This window comes from Rhinatrema bivittatum, chromosome 2 (assembly GCF_901001135.1).
Source record: "Rhinatrema bivittatum chromosome 2, aRhiBiv1.1, whole genome shotgun sequence".
Taxonomy (NCBI): Eukaryota; Metazoa; Chordata; class Amphibia; order Gymnophiona; family Rhinatrematidae; genus Rhinatrema; species Rhinatrema bivittatum.
Genome location: NC_042616.1, coordinates 424,445,877 through 424,462,824, shown reverse-complemented (window position 1 = coordinate 424,462,824; position 16,948 = coordinate 424,445,877). Strand labels below are relative to the sequence as shown.

At 44.9% G+C, this 16,948-nt stretch overlaps 1 protein-coding gene across 1 annotated transcript in view; it reads left to right on the top strand.

Annotated features, from left to right (window-relative positions):
- The window catches only part of RANGAP1 (Ran GTPase activating protein 1), a 317,592-nt gene that overhangs the window by 95,327 nt on the left and 205,317 nt on the right, over nucleotides 1-16,948 (top strand). The window contains exons 10-11 of the mRNA XM_029590239.1: nucleotides 9,222-9,306; nucleotides 9,423-9,579. Coding sequence (XP_029446099.1) covers nucleotides 9,222-9,306; nucleotides 9,423-9,579 — 242 coding nt within the window. The remainder of the gene's footprint in view (nucleotides 1-9,221; nucleotides 9,307-9,422; nucleotides 9,580-16,948) is intronic.

The window sequence follows — 16,948 nt, the reverse complement described above, 5'->3', positions numbered from 1 at the left end:
CAATCTGGAAAACAGAATCCCCTTCTGGAGCCCACAGTCCTAGGCTTACCCTCACCAAAGATTCATCTCGGACGGGGTAGGGAGCGCATCTTGCGGGTCTCCACACCCCAGGGGTTCTGGTCTGCACAAGAATCGTAGTCTCAAATCAACTTCCTGGAGCTGCGAGCAATTCGGTATGCCCTCCAAGCATTCCGAGAGCAGCTCCTGAACAAGGTAATTCTTGTTCAGACCGACAATCAGGTAGCTATTTGATATCTGAACAAACAGGGGGAAACGGGGTCCTTCACCCTCTGTCAGGAGGCAGTCTACATTTGGTCATGGGCCATTGACAACGGCATCCTCCTCAGGGCAGTGTATCTCCCAGGGGTGGACAACAACCTGGCAGACTCTTTGAGCTGTGCCTTTTGACCTCACAAATGGTTCGTCAGTTAAAAGATGGCGAACGGGATTTTCGCTCATGTGGGACCCCAGACATAGACCTCTTCGCCTCCTCAGAAACCAGGAAGTTGAGCCACTTCTGCTCCCTAGGCCAAAGGGGCAGCGGATCGCTGGCATTTGCATTCTTGATTCACTGGGGCACCGGGCTGCTGTACGCTTACCCTCCACTTCCTCTCATCTCGAAAATATGCCAGAAGCTTCAGCAGGATCAGGGCTCCATGATTCTGATTGCCCCTGTTTGGCGCCCATCAGGTCTGGTTTCCGATCCTACGGGACCTGGCCTCGTGCCCCCCGATCTGGTTGTGGAGGGCTCTGGACATAATCACTCAGGACCAGGGCAGGCTCCATCACCCCAACTTACAAGCCCTGGCCCTCATGACTTGGATGTTGACTGGGTGATTGTGCAGGCCCTTGGCCTTTTGGAACGGGTATCGCAGGTACATTATGAAGTGGAAGAGGTTTTCAACTTGATGCGAGGAGCGCAGCCTGGATTCCTTTTCTTGCTCCCCTCCCGCGGTCCTAGACCATTGGTTGTTCCTCTCCAAATCTGATCTGCAAACCACATCAGTGAGGGTTCACCTCAGCGCAATAGGGGCTTACCACCAGGGTACGGATGATACTGTGATCTTTTTTCATCCGCTTGTGGGGCAGTTTGAGGAGCTACTTATAATTAAAGCCCCCCACTCGCCCTCCAGCGGTTTCCTGGGATCTCAATGTCATCCTGTCACAACTCATGAAGTCTTCGTTTGAACCATTGCAATCTTGCAAGCTGACGTATCTCTCCTGGGAAGTCATCTTCTTGGTCGTAGTTACATCAGCTCGCAGGGTCAGCAAACTGCAAGCCCTATTGTCGTACCCACCTTCTACAAAATTTTGTTATGACAAAGTAGTCCTCCAGACACACCCGAAGTTCCTTTCCAAGGTGGTTTCAGGGTTCCATCTCAACCAATCCATTGTTAACTTCCTTTTTTTAAAAGCCTCACACTCACCAGGGTGAACGGGCTCTGCACACACTAGATTGCAAGATAGTGCTGGCTTTTTACTTGGAGTAGACGGCGCCTCACCGCCTCTCCACTCAACTCTTTATCTCATTCGACAGGAACAGACTAGGGGTTGCTGTCTCCAAGCAGACTCTCCCATTGCCTTCTGCTACGTGCAGGCGGGCTTACAGCTTGGCGGTCACATCAAGGCTCACTCTGTACGAGTCATGTCAGTCTCAGTTGCTCATTTGCATGCAGTCCACATTCATGAGATTTGCAGAGCAGCGACTTGGAGTTCCACACATTCGCCTCACATTATTGTCTGGACAAGAATGGTCGGCAGGACAGTCGATTTGAACAATCCATCTTGCGTAATCTCTTCCAGCCATGAAAACCTAACTCTCCCTCCATGGGCCCTGTCCTTGGGTGCAGGCCTACTTCTCTGATTGTTGCAGCTCTAGTTGTTGTGCACGTTGCACCTGTTCTCTGCTGAATTGTCAGGATACAAAGAGAAATCCGCCGAGTTGGGTTTCTCTTGGTTTGTTGTTTTATTTTTTCGTGAACTCTGTTATAAGACTGAAGAGGGACCCCGCATGGACACATGGTTAGCGGCATGCTGTGCCAGGCTCCATCGGATGATGTCACCCATGTGTGAGGACTACCATCCTGCTGTCCTTGGGGAACACCTGTTACAGGTAAGCAACTTTGCTTTATTTAACTTTTTATTTCTTAACAGGGCAGGTAACACAAAACATAAGTGAGCATCTGGAAGATGCCATAACCATATAACATAAAGTAACAATGTCAGGTGACAAATAATCATTATACCATACTTCATACTAATTTTTGTTTCCTGTAAGTTGATTGCTGGAAAAGGTTTGTCAGCTAAAGTAAGGAGAGTAAACATGCCTTATTGCTTGTCATTATTTCCCTTCTTGGAACTGCAGTTGTGCTTATAAGTTTACATACCCCTGGCAGAATTTGTAGGATGTGTGGCATTTTAAGAAAATGTGTGATCAGACAAAATACATCTATTATTTTTAATGTTTTTCAAATTAAACTATTATGCATCACAGTCATTATACTGTAGCAATAAGGGAACTATTAAAATGGTCCTGTTCAAAAGTTTGCATACCCTTGAATGTTTGGGCTGATATATATTCAAATTGACACTCACAGGTTGAGATGGCAATGGATAGGCATCCACACCTATTATGCCTTGCTTGATTTTAATTAGTGTCTGTGTATAAATAGTCAATGAGTTTCTTAGCTCTTGAGAAACCCTTGTGCAAGTCATCCAGGGCTGCACTGACTGGTTATGAATCATGGGGAAAGCAAACGAACTGTCAAAGGATGTGCGAGAAAAAATAGTTCAACTTTATAAATCAGGAAAAGGATATCAAAAGATCTCCAACGATTTGAAAATGCCAATCGGTGATGTTCAAACTGATCAAGAAGTGGAAAACTATGGGTTCTGTTACTACCAAGCCATGGTCAGATAGACCAAGAAAAAACTGCCAGGAAAATTTGTCAGGATGCAAAGAAAAACACACAGGCAACTTCTACTGAAATGCAGGCTTCTCTGAAACAGTGGTGTGGGTCTTTCAGCATCACAATAAGGAGATACTTGAACAAAAATGGGCTTCATGGAGCCTCAGAACTTCTGGAACAAAATAATTTGGAATGATGAAATCAAAATTGAACTTTAAGGTAACAACCATAAATGCTATGAAGAGAAGCACACTATCCCTGCCATGAAGCATGGAGGTGGAGCTCTGCTGTTTTCAAGTTATTTAAGCAAAGATATATCCACAATGGCTTTTCGAAGAGAATATTGAAGAGCTGAGGTTACTGCAGGGGTATATCTAGAGTGAATTCAGCTTTGAAATCTGACTTTGTCTCCCATCTGCTAGCAAAAGAGCACAATACCCATTGGTCCTGAGTTCATCTGTCTACACTAAGGAAAACAAAATTATCAGGTAAGTAATTTCTCACAGGACGGAGCAGGATGATAGGCACCAGATGATGGAGTTGCTCCAGTTCCTGGATGCCCCTAAAGTGATCACTTCTATTCCCATTCATCAAGTTCTTCTTGACCTCAAAAAGAACTGGGAAAACCCTGGATCCATTGCCCCAGTCCATAGAAAAGCTGACATTACCTATGTAGTGCAGTCAGCCCCGGCTTTCAAAAATCTCAGCTCGACCACCACTCATTTGTGGTAGAATCGGCTCAAAAGAAAGCAAAAAGGACGAAGCCTCGCTCATTTACTCCTCCTGTTAAGCAACACAAGTTCCTAGACAATATTGGTCAACGAGTGTTCCAAGGGGCCATGCTCATCTCCAGAATTGCTGCTTACCAGCTGTATATGACCCAATACAAGAGGGTCATCTTCAAACAGATACAGGACTTCTCTGAAACCCTGCATGAACAATTCCAAGACCAGCTTCAAATCCTTGTCAACAAGGGGTTTGAGGCAGGAAAGCATGAGATAAGAACAGCTTACGATATCTTCGACACCTCTATTAGAGTGTCTGCAGCTGCCATTTCGGCAAGACGATAGGCCTGGCTCAAATCTTCTGACCTTCACCCAGAAGAACAAGACAGGCTATCTGACCTACCATGTGTAGGAGACAATCTGTTCGGTGAGCAGATCCAGCAAATGGTGGCTGAATTAAAGGACCATCATGAGACCCTTAAACAGCTCTCATCGATACCTTCCGACTTCCCCTTAAGACAGCCCTTCAAGAAGGACTCTAAGAAGTCATTCTTCCGTCCAAGGAAGTACTATCCTCTACCAGCAAGGTCCCGAACTACGAAACCTTATCAAAAGCCTCAGCCTCGCCAGGCCCGAAAGCAAAAGCCACAAGCAGCTCCCCAGCCGGGGCCTGCTTCAGGTTTTTGACTTTCACTTGGAGAGCAGCAGCCTGATTCCTCTGCCAAGCATACCAGTGGAGGTCGATTGTGCCACTTTCACAACATGTGGCAATCAATCACAACCGACCAATGGATGCTAGCAATTATTGCTCAGGGTTACCACCTAAACTTTCTTGCTTTTTCCACCAGACTCACCACCTCTACAGGCGTGGAGAGTATCTGACCACTCTGTCCTTCTAAAGCAGGAGGTCTCCCTTCTCCAGCTAAGAGCAATAGAACCCGTCCCACTCTCACAGCAAGTCCTAGAGTTCTATTCCCGGTACTTTTTGATCCCCCAAAAATCCGGGGGGCTTCGTCCAATTCTGGACCTACGTGCTCTCAACAAGTACCTCCAGCGGGAAAGGTTCAAGATGGTAACCTCTGGCTCTCTTCTACCTCTTCTACAAAGAGGAGACTGGCTCTGCTCTCTGGACCTCCAGGACGCATACACACACATTGCGATCACTCCAACTCATCGCAAGTACCTCAGGTTTTTAGTAGGCCCAAAGCAATATCAATATCGAGTGCTTCCCTTCGGCCTAGCGTCTGCCCCGCGAGTCTTCACCAAATGCCTCGTAGTTGTAGCGGCTTTCCTCAGGAAAGAAGGTGTGCACGTCTACCCCTATCTGGACGACTGGTTAATCAGGGCTCCAACCCAGCAAGCCGCTCGGTCGTCCCTCGATTTCACCCTACACACTCTAATTTCTCTAGGATTTCTTGTCAATTATGGGAAATCCTATTTAATCCCATCTCAAAATTTGTCGTTCATTGGGGCAGACTTGGACACTTTACAGGCAAAAGCCTTTCTACCTCGACAACGAGCGCTAACACTTGTGGCCCTCGCTCACCAGTTGCAGTCCCAACATACAGCAACAGCTCGCCAATTCCTCATCCTGCTAGGACACATGGCGTCCTCCATCCATGTTACATCAATGGCCCGCCTGGCCATGAGACTCATGCATTGGACTCTGAGGTCACAATGGATTCAAGTTGTTCAGCCTCTGTCGACCATTGTCCACATCACCAACTCACTCCGTCTGTCTCTCACCTGTTAGAAAGATCAGACCAATCTCCTCCAGGGACTGCCCTTTCAAGTGCCAGATCCTCAACTCATTCTCACCACCGACGCTTCCAACATTGGGTGGGGAGCCTACGTGGACAATCTAGAGCAGGGGTCAGGAACCTATGGCTCGGGAGCCAGATATGGCTCTTTTGATGGCTGCATCTGGCTCGCAGACAAATCTTTAATAAAGTAAAAATCTAACAAAATCCCCCACCCTCCTGACGCCCCCAAGACCTCCAAAATTAATTTACTACAACCCCCACCCTCCTGACCCCCCCAAGACCTGCCAAAAGTCCCTGGTGGTCCAGCGGGGGTCCGGGAGCGATCTCCTGGACTTGGGCTGTCGGCTGCCAGTAGTCAAAATGGCGCCGACGGACCTTTGCCCTCACTATGTCACTGGGGCTACCGCCGCCATTGGTCGACCCCAGTGACATAGTGAGGGCAAAGGGCCGTCGGCACCATTTTGACTACTGGCAGCCGACAACCCAAGTCCAGGAGATCGCTCCCGGACCCCGCTGGACCACCAGGGACTTTTGGCAGGTCTTGGGGGGGGGGTCAGGAGGGTGGGGGTTGTAGTAAATTCATTTTGGAGGTCTTGGGGGGTGTCAGGAGGGTGGGGGGTTTTGTTAGATTTTTACTTTTTTATTAAAGATTTGTCTGCGAGCCCTGGACCCCCGCTGGATCACCAGGGACTTTTGGCAGGTCTTGGGGGGGGGGTTTAGGAGGATAGGGGTTTGTAGTAAATTAATTTGGCAGGTCTTGGGGGCGTCAGGAGAGTAGGAGGTTGTAGTAAATTAATTTGGTAGGTCTTGGGGGAGTCAGGAGGGTGGGGGGTTGTAGTTAGTCTGGCTCTCATGGAATTACATTTTAAAATGTGGCGTTCATGGCTCTCTCAGCCAAAAAGGTTCCCGACCCCTGATCTAGAGACACAAGGATCTTGGTCTCCAGAGGAAGCCAAACATCAAATAAACTTCCTAGAACTTCGAGCAATGCGATATGCTCTCAGGGCTTTTCAGGAACACCTATCAAATCATGTCATTCTGATTCAGACGGACAACCAGGTGGCCATTTGGTACATCAACAAGCAGGGAGGCACAGGCTCCTTCCTCCTGTGTCAGGAAGCTGCGCAGATTTGTGTGGAAGCGCTCTCCCACTCGATGTACCTCAGGGCCACCTACTTGCCGGGAATGGACAATTTCTTGGCAGGCAAACTGAGTTGCGTCTTCCAGCCACACGAGTGGTCTCTCAACCCCTCGGTAGCGACCTCAATCTTTCGCCAATGGGGATATACCCCCAGACAGACCTCTTTGCGTCCCCTCAGAACCACAAAGTGGACAATTACTGCTCCCTCATTCGGAGCGACCTCTCTCAGCCCAGGGATGCATTCTTCCTCTCGTGGGCAACCGGTCTGCTCTATGCATTCCCTCCACTTCCTCTTCTTTCGAAGATTCTCGTGAAGCTACGTCAGGACAAGGGAACCATGATCCTCATAGCACCTCACTGGCCACGCCAAGTGTGGTTTCCCATACTCCAGGATCTCTCCATCCATAGGCACATTCCCTTGGGAACAGACCCGCATCTGATCACTCAAAACGACGGATGCCTACGCCATCCCAATCTTCAGGCCTTGTCCCTAACGGCATGGATGTTGAAAGGTTAATCCTTCAACCATTTAACCTTTCAGAATCTGTTTCTTGTGTCCTGATTGCTTCACAGAAGCCTTCCACAAGAAAAGCTTATTCCTATAAATGGAAAAGGTACACATCATGGTGCACTTCGCAGTCCCTTGATCCCTTTTCCTGTCCAATCCCAAGGTTTTTGGACTATCTCTGGCATTTGTCAGTCAGGTCTAAAAACCTCTTCCATCAGAATGCATGTCAGTGCGGTAGCCGCCTTCCATAAAGGTGTCGGGGATGTCCCTATATCAGTACAACCCCTCATAACACGATTTTTAAAGGGCTTGCTCCATATCAAGCCACCTTTACGTCCTCCGGCCCCTTCTTGGGACCTTAATCTGGTTCTTGGTCGGCTCATGAAAACTCCATTCGAGCCTCTTCACTCCTGTGACCTAAAATATCTCACATGGAAAGTGATTTTCCTTTTAGCTATCACTTCAGCTCGCAGGGTTAGTGAGTTACAGGCCCTAGTTACCTATCCGCCTTACACTAAACTCCTGCAGGACCGGGCGGTACTTCGCACTCACCCTAAGTTTTTACCCAAGGTAGTTTCGGAGTTTCACATTAATTAATCCATCATACTACCTACCTTTTTTCCCAGGCCCCATTCCAATCCAGGGGAACAGGCTCTGCATACCCTTGACTGTAAACGGGCTCTAGCTTTCCATCTAGACCGTACACTTGTCCACAGGAAGAGCACTCAGTTGTTCGTCTCTTTCCATCCTAACAAATTAGGGCAACCTGTGGGTAAGCAGACTCTCTCCTCCTGGTTGGCGGACTGCATATCTTTTTGCTACCAGCAAGCAGGCATTCCTTTTCAAGACCGTGTTAAAGCACACTCTGTGAGGGCCATGGCGACTTCAGTAGCACACCTAAGATCGGTGCCGCTTCCTGACATTTGCAGGGCTGCCACCTAGAGCGCTCTCCATACCTTCGCAGCCCACTATTGCTTGGACAAAGCCGGAAGACAAGATTCCATCTTCGGCCAGTCTGTCCTGCGTAACCTATTTCCAACGTGACATACCAACACCCTTCCGCCTGCGCAGTGGGGTTCAGGATGCCCTCTACCAAATTCCACCCCAGTTGTTGTGCCTGTTGCATGCCGTTGGGTACATTTGGTGCATGTTCGGACATCCTCAGCTCGGTACTCACCCATATGTGAGGACTACCATCCTGCTTGTCCTGTGAGAAAGCAAGTGTTGCTTACCTGTAACAGGTGTTCTCACAGGACAGCAGATGTTAGTCCTCACGAAACCCGCCCGCCGCCCCGCAGTGTTGGGTGCATAACGTTTTGTTTTATTTTTTCGGCACTACCTGTAGCTATCACATAAGACTGAAGGGGGACCCCTGCTGGCTGCAGGGTTAGTGCCATGCTGGGCATGCCCAGTAGGGGCCAGTCAAAGTTCTAGAAACTTTGATAGAAGTTTTCTGTCATTGGGCTCCATCCTGATGATGTCACCCATATTTGAGGACTAACATACTGCTGTCCTGTGAGAACACCTGTTACAGGTAAGCAACATTAGCTTTCTCCATTAGTCAGTTTGCTACTTAACAAATGTTGTTAGTCAAAAGCTGTTTGATAAAAAGGCCCTATGGTCTGAGGTGGAAGTCACAGCTCTTTATTATTTGCACTATGGCATCATTTTTAAATATTCCCAAGCATGAGCTCTAAGTTTCGTGTGTTTTAAAATTTGACTTTGTGGACATAATTCCTCTATAAAAAGAATTCTTAGTTATTTGGATACTAACTTTAGCAGTGGATGTGATGTTTCATAGTTTTGTTGGCTTGCTGTGATAATGACAAAAGTTAGTTCTATAAACTCTCCAGTATTGTTCCCTATATAACATCTAATGCGTGTTTGTGCTGTTTCCACCCTTAGGATTTCTTGGTGAGACAATTCTGTTTGGTATAAAATGGTTGTCTTGGTGGTGCAGGATTGTGTAATAGAGGATTAAGAGCACATACACAGCAATGGTTAAATTGCCAAGGAGCAGTAGTCTCCGCTCTGGGTAGACTAGGCTGCTGTTTGTAGTATTGCTCATCAGCTGTTCTTGTATTATGGCTGTGGTGGTAGTGAATGGTGGAGATAAAATAAACCTTTGTTTTAAATGAGCCTGCTCTCTTCTCCTCCTCCTCCTCCTCTCCACAGGGAACTGCTTCGGTGAGGAAGGCTGTGACCAAATTCAAGAAATCTTAGATGGATTTAACATGACTGGAGTCCTGGGACCTCTCAGGTAGGAAAAAGGGTAATATTGCCAAATGCAATTTCTTCTTGCTGCTTTTATTTGTTGCCTTTTGTGATCTGCTTTGCTGTTTATGTATCTAATCAAGTTTCATAAACCTTTTGTAGTGATGATGAAGGTGAGGATGATGATGACGACGATGAGGAGGATGAGGATGATGACGATGAGGATGATGAACAAGATGATGAAGAGGTGGAGGAAGAGGAAGAAATTAGGGCAAAGGAAGAACTAGATTCACCATCTAAGAAAATTCTGCACTCTCATGTAAGGGCAGGGTTGTTTGAGGGGATGAATTAGTGCTCTTTTGGAGGAGGAAGGGAGGGCTTTGTTTATAAGCTTAATGATTTTAGTGTTCGTTCATGGTACTAGATTGACACCTCTCAAATCTGATGACCTCTATGTACAGAACAAGTATAGCGGTAGTGTCATTTTTCTCATGTGCTACCTCATTCATGTGTGTCAATCCTGCTCTGGAAGGACTATCTCTGATGAGGAGAGTTCAATTTGTGTGTCCATTCATTCCTTGGGCACCGAAAATTGGATAGATAACCCTCTCATGTCACCTAAACCCCTAAGCATTTGAGGCTTGGTGCTGGCTGTCAGTCACTGCCTTCCTTCTGTATTTGACAATAAGTCAACCTGTCTCAATGCCAGCCTACCTGATTTACAGTCTCACTTTCAGAGAATTTGAACTAAGTTTGGGGCTGTAGCTGTCTAAGTTTCTATTCAATAAGAGCTGTAATACAGGTATAATAGTTGTATTGGACCTGGAGGAAACGGAAGTCTTAAGTTGTGATACCCTTTTGATAGACCAATGAAAAAGATGCTAGAGTGCTTGAACTTTCAGAACTACACACATTCCTGAGGAAGAGCCATATGAGGTCCTGAATACAAATAGTCGACTAACTTTTTGCTGGTCCTTTTCAAGCTATTGCTGGTCCTTTTCAAGCTATTGCTGTTTGTGTTGTATATTGGATTGTAGTTGAATTTTATTTGCTGGCAGCTGCTTTGAGTAATATTTTAAACTAAAAAGGTGAGAAATCAAAATTGATTATATTGCAACCTGTAAAGACTTCTGTAAGAACTGTGACTATAATTATGGCTTCTGGTTTCATGGCATTTATTTTTCTAATCATTTCCAATTCTATCCTGATACAAAATTTTATGTAAAAAAAAAAAAAAGTATTTTTCTACCATTTTTATGTAAAATAAATTGACCCAAATCCCGTAATCTCCATTTTTATTACTTTATGTATTATTTTGCTGTGACTTTCCCATTCTTTTCTTCCCTTCACTATTCAGCTATAATTCCATCTCCTGTCTTCCATCACTTATCTTAGCCACCCCCCCATGTCTGTCCATCTGCCCTTCTCCCCCATTGCTCTTGCCCAGGACCACAATTCCTTCTCCGGACCAATGGACTCTGCCTGGCTGCAGTTTTTTCTCTAAATAGCCCTTGGTGCTGCAGGGTTTCTCTTTCACCCTATGCAATTGCTGTAGCCTGTCTTCTGTTCTATTTCTCATTTAAAAAACTGAATAGATGAGAACAATGACATTTTTATCTAGAAAACCAAGAACCCTAGATCTGACCGGACAGGGCTCGCCAAAGAAAGTATATCCTTCCCATCCAACCTAGTGTGTCGAATCAATTGTAAAAAATTTCTCTCAACACTTTAACTTAATTTCTTTTTTACTGAATTGTGTGGGCAGTCTGCTCAACAGCTGGTTTATCTCTCTGTAATAATTTCAGATTGCCAAAAGGAAAGAAGTCCACTGCATAAAAAACAGGACATATCTAGGCAAACAGAAGTCAAGAATTTTGTCTTAGTCTCCTTTGCCATTACTGACACATCGGTAAAGCCCAATAAGTTATCCTTTGGCAAGTAGGCTTGAGGATGAAGATGTTATCCTGTGCCTCCTGGTGCCACTTTGTCATCCCATGCTTCTGCACTTCTGTACACTGTTTCCTGAATTCCAGTCAGCAGTAAAACTACTGACAGTAGCACACATTAGCTTCCATCTTATAATCTTCCTCAAGACCCACTCTCTCGGTTTCACAAACAGAAAGAATGACTACCCCAAGCCAAATCTCACACAATAGAGAGGGTTTGGTCTGAGGTGATGTATTTAATGGAAATTGAGACTGACTGATAGGCCAAAATTCCTGTCATTTATATACCATCAGTGCCTCACTGGTGGTATCCACAGTGGCCTGTAGCACATGCCTTCCAAAGTCAGCATCCATTAAAGTCCACTAACCTTTACTAGATGCTATAGGATTGATTATGTAGAAACATCCAAGCTGTTATTTCACACATCTGCAGTACTGAATACTGTTCTTTCTCCCTGAATGACGTGTTGGAATGAACCATAGCAAACCAAGGGCTTGGTTGTTTGACAGCTTTATAAGTTATTTTTCTTAGTATGGTTTTTAATCCAATTTGCAAAGGTCATTTTAGAAGCAGCATGTCCTTTCTGCTAGTTGTAGTAAGGTGAATGTCAAGGATTTGACAAATCATACTAACATTTTTTGAGTAGATAAATGCAAAAAATCCTAAAATGAAAAAGCTTCTACAGATTTGGAACTTGAAGTTTAATTTGTAATATATTGATAATTTCTTTTGAACACCTGGGTTCAATGGCTTTAGATTTCTACTCATTGTTGATTGGCTAGCCTTTTATTTGAAGACTGTTTATTAAAAAGAATCAGAACATATATGTGAAAAACAGGACACTGAGGCATGTAAAACAGTCAACTGATCAAATAATTTTACAGATTTTCTCACACACCCAGAGAGAAACACCTCTGGCCCAACCCCCCGGCAGTGGAAAAGAAGCGCACATAGAGTGAACATGAGTGCACAGTACTATGTCAACATACCCTCTCAAGGATAATTAATTACCTCACTTCTGGCCCTTGGAGATAGTCTCTGCAGATAGGGGTGCCATACATTTAAAAAAAAAAGTAATTTTATGCTTAAAGGACCTCGTAGTAGTTTGATTCTCCATGTGCATGTAGGTGTGAAATTTGTTGCGCCAAAGCCAGAAACTGGGGGTTTTCACTCACACCACTTGCAATAGAATGGCCTTCTTAGCAAGCAGGCACACCGCCCTAGTCAAAAGACCCTTGTCCTTCCCACGAATTTGGAAAGAGGACACCACACCAAAAAGGACACCCTCAGGAGCGAAAAGCACCACTTGTCCCACTAAAGAAACCAAATACCCACAAATTTTCCCCAAAAAAGATTTATAGCGGGACACTCCAAAAAAGTGTCCCAAGGTGCCCCTATCCAATTGACATTTAAGGCATAGAGCAGAATCCAAATAACCCACTCTATACAGCCAAGATGGAGACAAGTATGCTCTCCGCACAAGCTTATATTGCATCTCTCTTAGAGTAGCATCTTCCGTCAGTTCAGGGATGTGCTTTATAACATGAAGAAAAGGAAAATTGGATAAACCAGGTAACTCTGCCATCCACTTAGCATGCAATAAAGTTCAGGAAGCCTCAGGCAGTAGTTGTACTAAGGACTTATGAATGCGCGCTGACCCTGCCCTGCTACGCTTATCCACTTGAAAAAATTCTTGAAGCTGTTCTGGAAAAACATTGTGCAGATGAGGTTTCGGCAAGGAATGAACATAGTGACGCAATTGTAGGTAAGCAAAAAAAAGTAGCATGAAACGTGTGGTCATCTCTTGATATGACAGAACGTCACCCTGGGCGTCTACCTCATCTGCTAAAGATCCATCCCCTGCAAGGCCCACTTAGAGAAGGATGAAGTATGCATGACCGTCGTAAAGTCCAAATTACCCCTTATGGGCAAGTAAACTGATACTTTAGGACTTTGACCCAGTCTAGAACATAGACATTTCCATGCCTTTCGTAAGGCAGTTAAAGAAAAATTACGACATATTGAGATTGGCAACCAAGCCGATCAGGCATGAAGTACATACATAAGATCTAATGACTTGATCAACTCCTTCTCTAGCACCAGAGGGGTAAAGTGTGACAAGTTAAATATCCAATCCTTCACGTGTCTTAACAAACAAGCCATATTATACTCCTGTAAATTGGGTATCCCCAGTCCACCCTGTCGCCATGCACCCACCAAGTTTAATCATGGAGATCCGAGCCCGCTTTCCCCCTCCAAATAAACGAGATAGCATTGTGTAACTTACGGTAACTTGATGTCCCTCTTCTGAAGGAGCAGAGGAATGGTTTGCAAGATGTATAAACATTGAGGTCAATTAGCATTTTAAATACATTTATCTGACCTATCAATGACAGAAGTAGGTCCTTCCATTCCAGAAGCTTATTCTTTAAAGATTTTAGGAGAGTTAGGACATTTCAATCATAAATCTTATCTAAAGATGTGGGGATCTGTACCCCCAAATACTGAAAAGATGCCCCCACCCACCTAAGGAGGAATTGTTTTTCCCAATCCAACTGATAATGCTCTGGGAAAGCCATCGCCTACGACTTGCTCGTATTCAATTTAAATCCCGTAAAAGAACCAAAAAGGGTAAATTCCTCCATCAGAGTGGTCAGAGAGGCCATGGGGTTACTAAGATATAGAAGCAAATCAACCGCAAAAACCACCACCTTGAAAGTAGTAGTCCAATCGGAATACCAGATATTCCCTCAAGGTGTTGGATAACCCGCAATGACGGTTCCAACAATAAGATAGATAAGAGGGGACATTGGACAGCCTTGTCGTGTACCGCGTTGCAATGAAAACTGACATAAGAGAGCCATTAATTAGAATTTGAGCACTTGGCTCTGAATAAAGGAGGCGGACCACACTTAATCACGTGCCACAAAACTCAAACTGGTCCAAAACAAAGCAAAGATAATCCCAAGCAACATGGTCAAAGGCCTTCTTGGCATCAAAGCCGATCAGCAGAGAAGGTATCTGATGAGAAACATTCCAGGCAATAGATGCCAAAGCCTGCCACACATTAAAGACAGACTGCTGGCCCTGTACAAAACCCACCTGGTGATCCCCCACTAATGCCTGTATAACATATGCTAGTCGATCCGCATAGATTTTGGCGAGTGATTTAATGTCAAAATTCAACAGCGATATTGGCCGATAAGAGCTTGTTTGTAGAGAGTCTTTGCCCTCTTTTGGGATAAGCATAATCAGGGCCTTATTAGAATGGGGTGGAAATGATTGCTGTTCCAGCAACTGCTCATAGAAAAGGAGTAGTGTGAAAGATACCCGGTCCCTGAATATCTTATAGAACTTCCCCCCCCCCCCCCCCCCAAAAAAAAAACCATCCGAACCTGGCGACTTAAATGAGGGAGTCTCCAAATATCATATTGTATTCCTCCAAGCGGAGTGGGGCATGTGTGTCCATAGGTTGCGAAGTACAACTTTTTTTTTTAATACCTTGCCTCTACATCTGGCTGTTGAGCATAAAGTTGTTGAAAGTATTCCAGAAAAATCTCACAAAGCTCCTCATCGAGAGTTAACAATTGTTTGCTTTTTTATCCCACCACCGCTGCCATGTATTTAGCCCCCAGCTTATGCGTTACCATATTGGCTAGAAGCTTCCCTGCCTTGCTACTGCATTGAAAAATTTGAAATTTATAGTAAAACCGGGCCTTGACTGTGCATTGATGTATCAAAAAGTTTAGGGCTGTTAGTGAAGTTAAGAAATTAGTCCGGGACAACAGAGAGCCTGCCCGTCAACTTCAGTCTATCTCTGCGCACTTGTCTTTCCAATTTTAACAAACGGGCAAAAACTCCTGAAAGTGTTTATCTGAAGCAAGATATGCAGGAAAATACCATTTTGGCGCCACTATTGCCCCCTGTCATCTAGTTTAGATCCACCCATATCAGAGCATGATCAGAGATTTCAAAGGGCCAATTACTGCAGCAGTTGCCTGAGAAAAACAAAGATTGTGACACCAAAAGATTAACAATTCTTGATTGGGATGCATGCACTCTGGAAACAGGAGTATAATCACGTTCCGAGGGTGGAGAATCCTCCATATATCCAGGAGATCAAGGTGTTTACAAAGGAGAGGGACACCCCTGTGTTTCAACATAACCTCCGCAGGGCCAGCATGTGACTTATCTATTTGAGGATCACTCACCACATTGATATCACTCCCCAACAACTTACAACTGGAATAGAAGAATTTGGAATCATACTGATTAGGGGCATAAACATTACATATTATTGGCTTCCTTTGCAGAGAACCTTTAAGAGCAAGGTAGTGTCCCCCCTACCCACCATCTACACAGCATGCTATGTTCAAGGTCATTAAGATGAGTTTCTTGAAGCAGAGCTATATCAGCTTGATGCTTCTTCAGCGCTTTCAATATTTTTTGTCTTTTAATTTTGGGCCATATCACATACATTCCAAGAAATGATGCTTAAGTCCCACTTGCTAGTCAGAGCTACACAACCTGCAGGTCTCACACTTTACAAAAATGGGACACCCCCCACCCCAGCCTAGAGTGACCTCCCTTACATGGGCCCAAATTTCCCTGGAGAGTAAATATAAATGATGCCAGTACCATACCAACCCACCCCCCTCCCCATTTTCTCCCCCACTCAGGATTTGTACCCTGGAATGAATGGTTACTTATGTGAAGCTTAGGGACCCCCCCACAAAAAACATAGAGGAAGAAAAAAAATAACGGCTGCGAAAAGAATGCCATGCAAGAAGAATTTCATCCAAATGGTAGATGAAATTTAATGTGGACAAGTGCAAGGTGTTGCATATAGGGAAAAATAACCCTTGCTGTAGTTACATGATGTTAAGTTCCATATTAGGAGCTATCACCCAGGAAAAAGATCTAAGCGTCATAGTGGATAATACTTTAAAATCTTTGGCTCAGTGTACTGCAGCAGTCAAAAAAGCAAACATAGTTAGGAATTATTAGGAAGGGAATGGTTAATATAGAAACATAGAAATGACGGCAGAAGAAGACCAAATGGCCCATCCAGTCTGCCCAGCAAGCTTCCCTCACTCCTTCTCTCATACTTATCTGTTTCTCTTAGCTCTTGGTTCTAATTCCCTTCCACCCCTGCCATCAATGCAGAGAGCGGTGATGGAGCTGCATCCAAGTGAATATCCAGCTTGATTAGTTAGAGGTAGTAGGGGTAGTAACCGCCGCAATAAGCAGCTACAACCCATGCTTATTTGTTTTACCCAGATTATGTTATACAGCCCTTATGGTTGTTTATCTTCTCCCCTGCCGTTGAAGCAGGGAGCTATGCTGGATATGCATCGAAAGTGAAGTATCAGGCACATTTGGTTTGGGGTAGTAACGCCGTAACAAGCCAGCTACTCCCCGCTTTGTGAGTGTGAATCCTTTTTTCTTCTCCCCTGCCGTTGAAGTTATGCTGGATATGCGTGAAGTATCAGTTTTTCTTCTTCCCTGCCGTTTAAGCAGAGAGCTCTGCTGGATGTGTGAAGTAACAGTTTTTCTTCTCCCCCTGCTGTTGAAGCAGAGAACTATGCTGGATATGCATTGAAAGTGAAGTATAAGAATGGAGTGATCAAGCTAGTTGAAAGGCATCAGGAATAGAGGAAGGTGGAGGTAGTAATTTGGATATTTGGTTTGGGGTAGTAACCGCCGTAACAAGCCAGCTACTCCCGTCTTTGTGAGTGCAA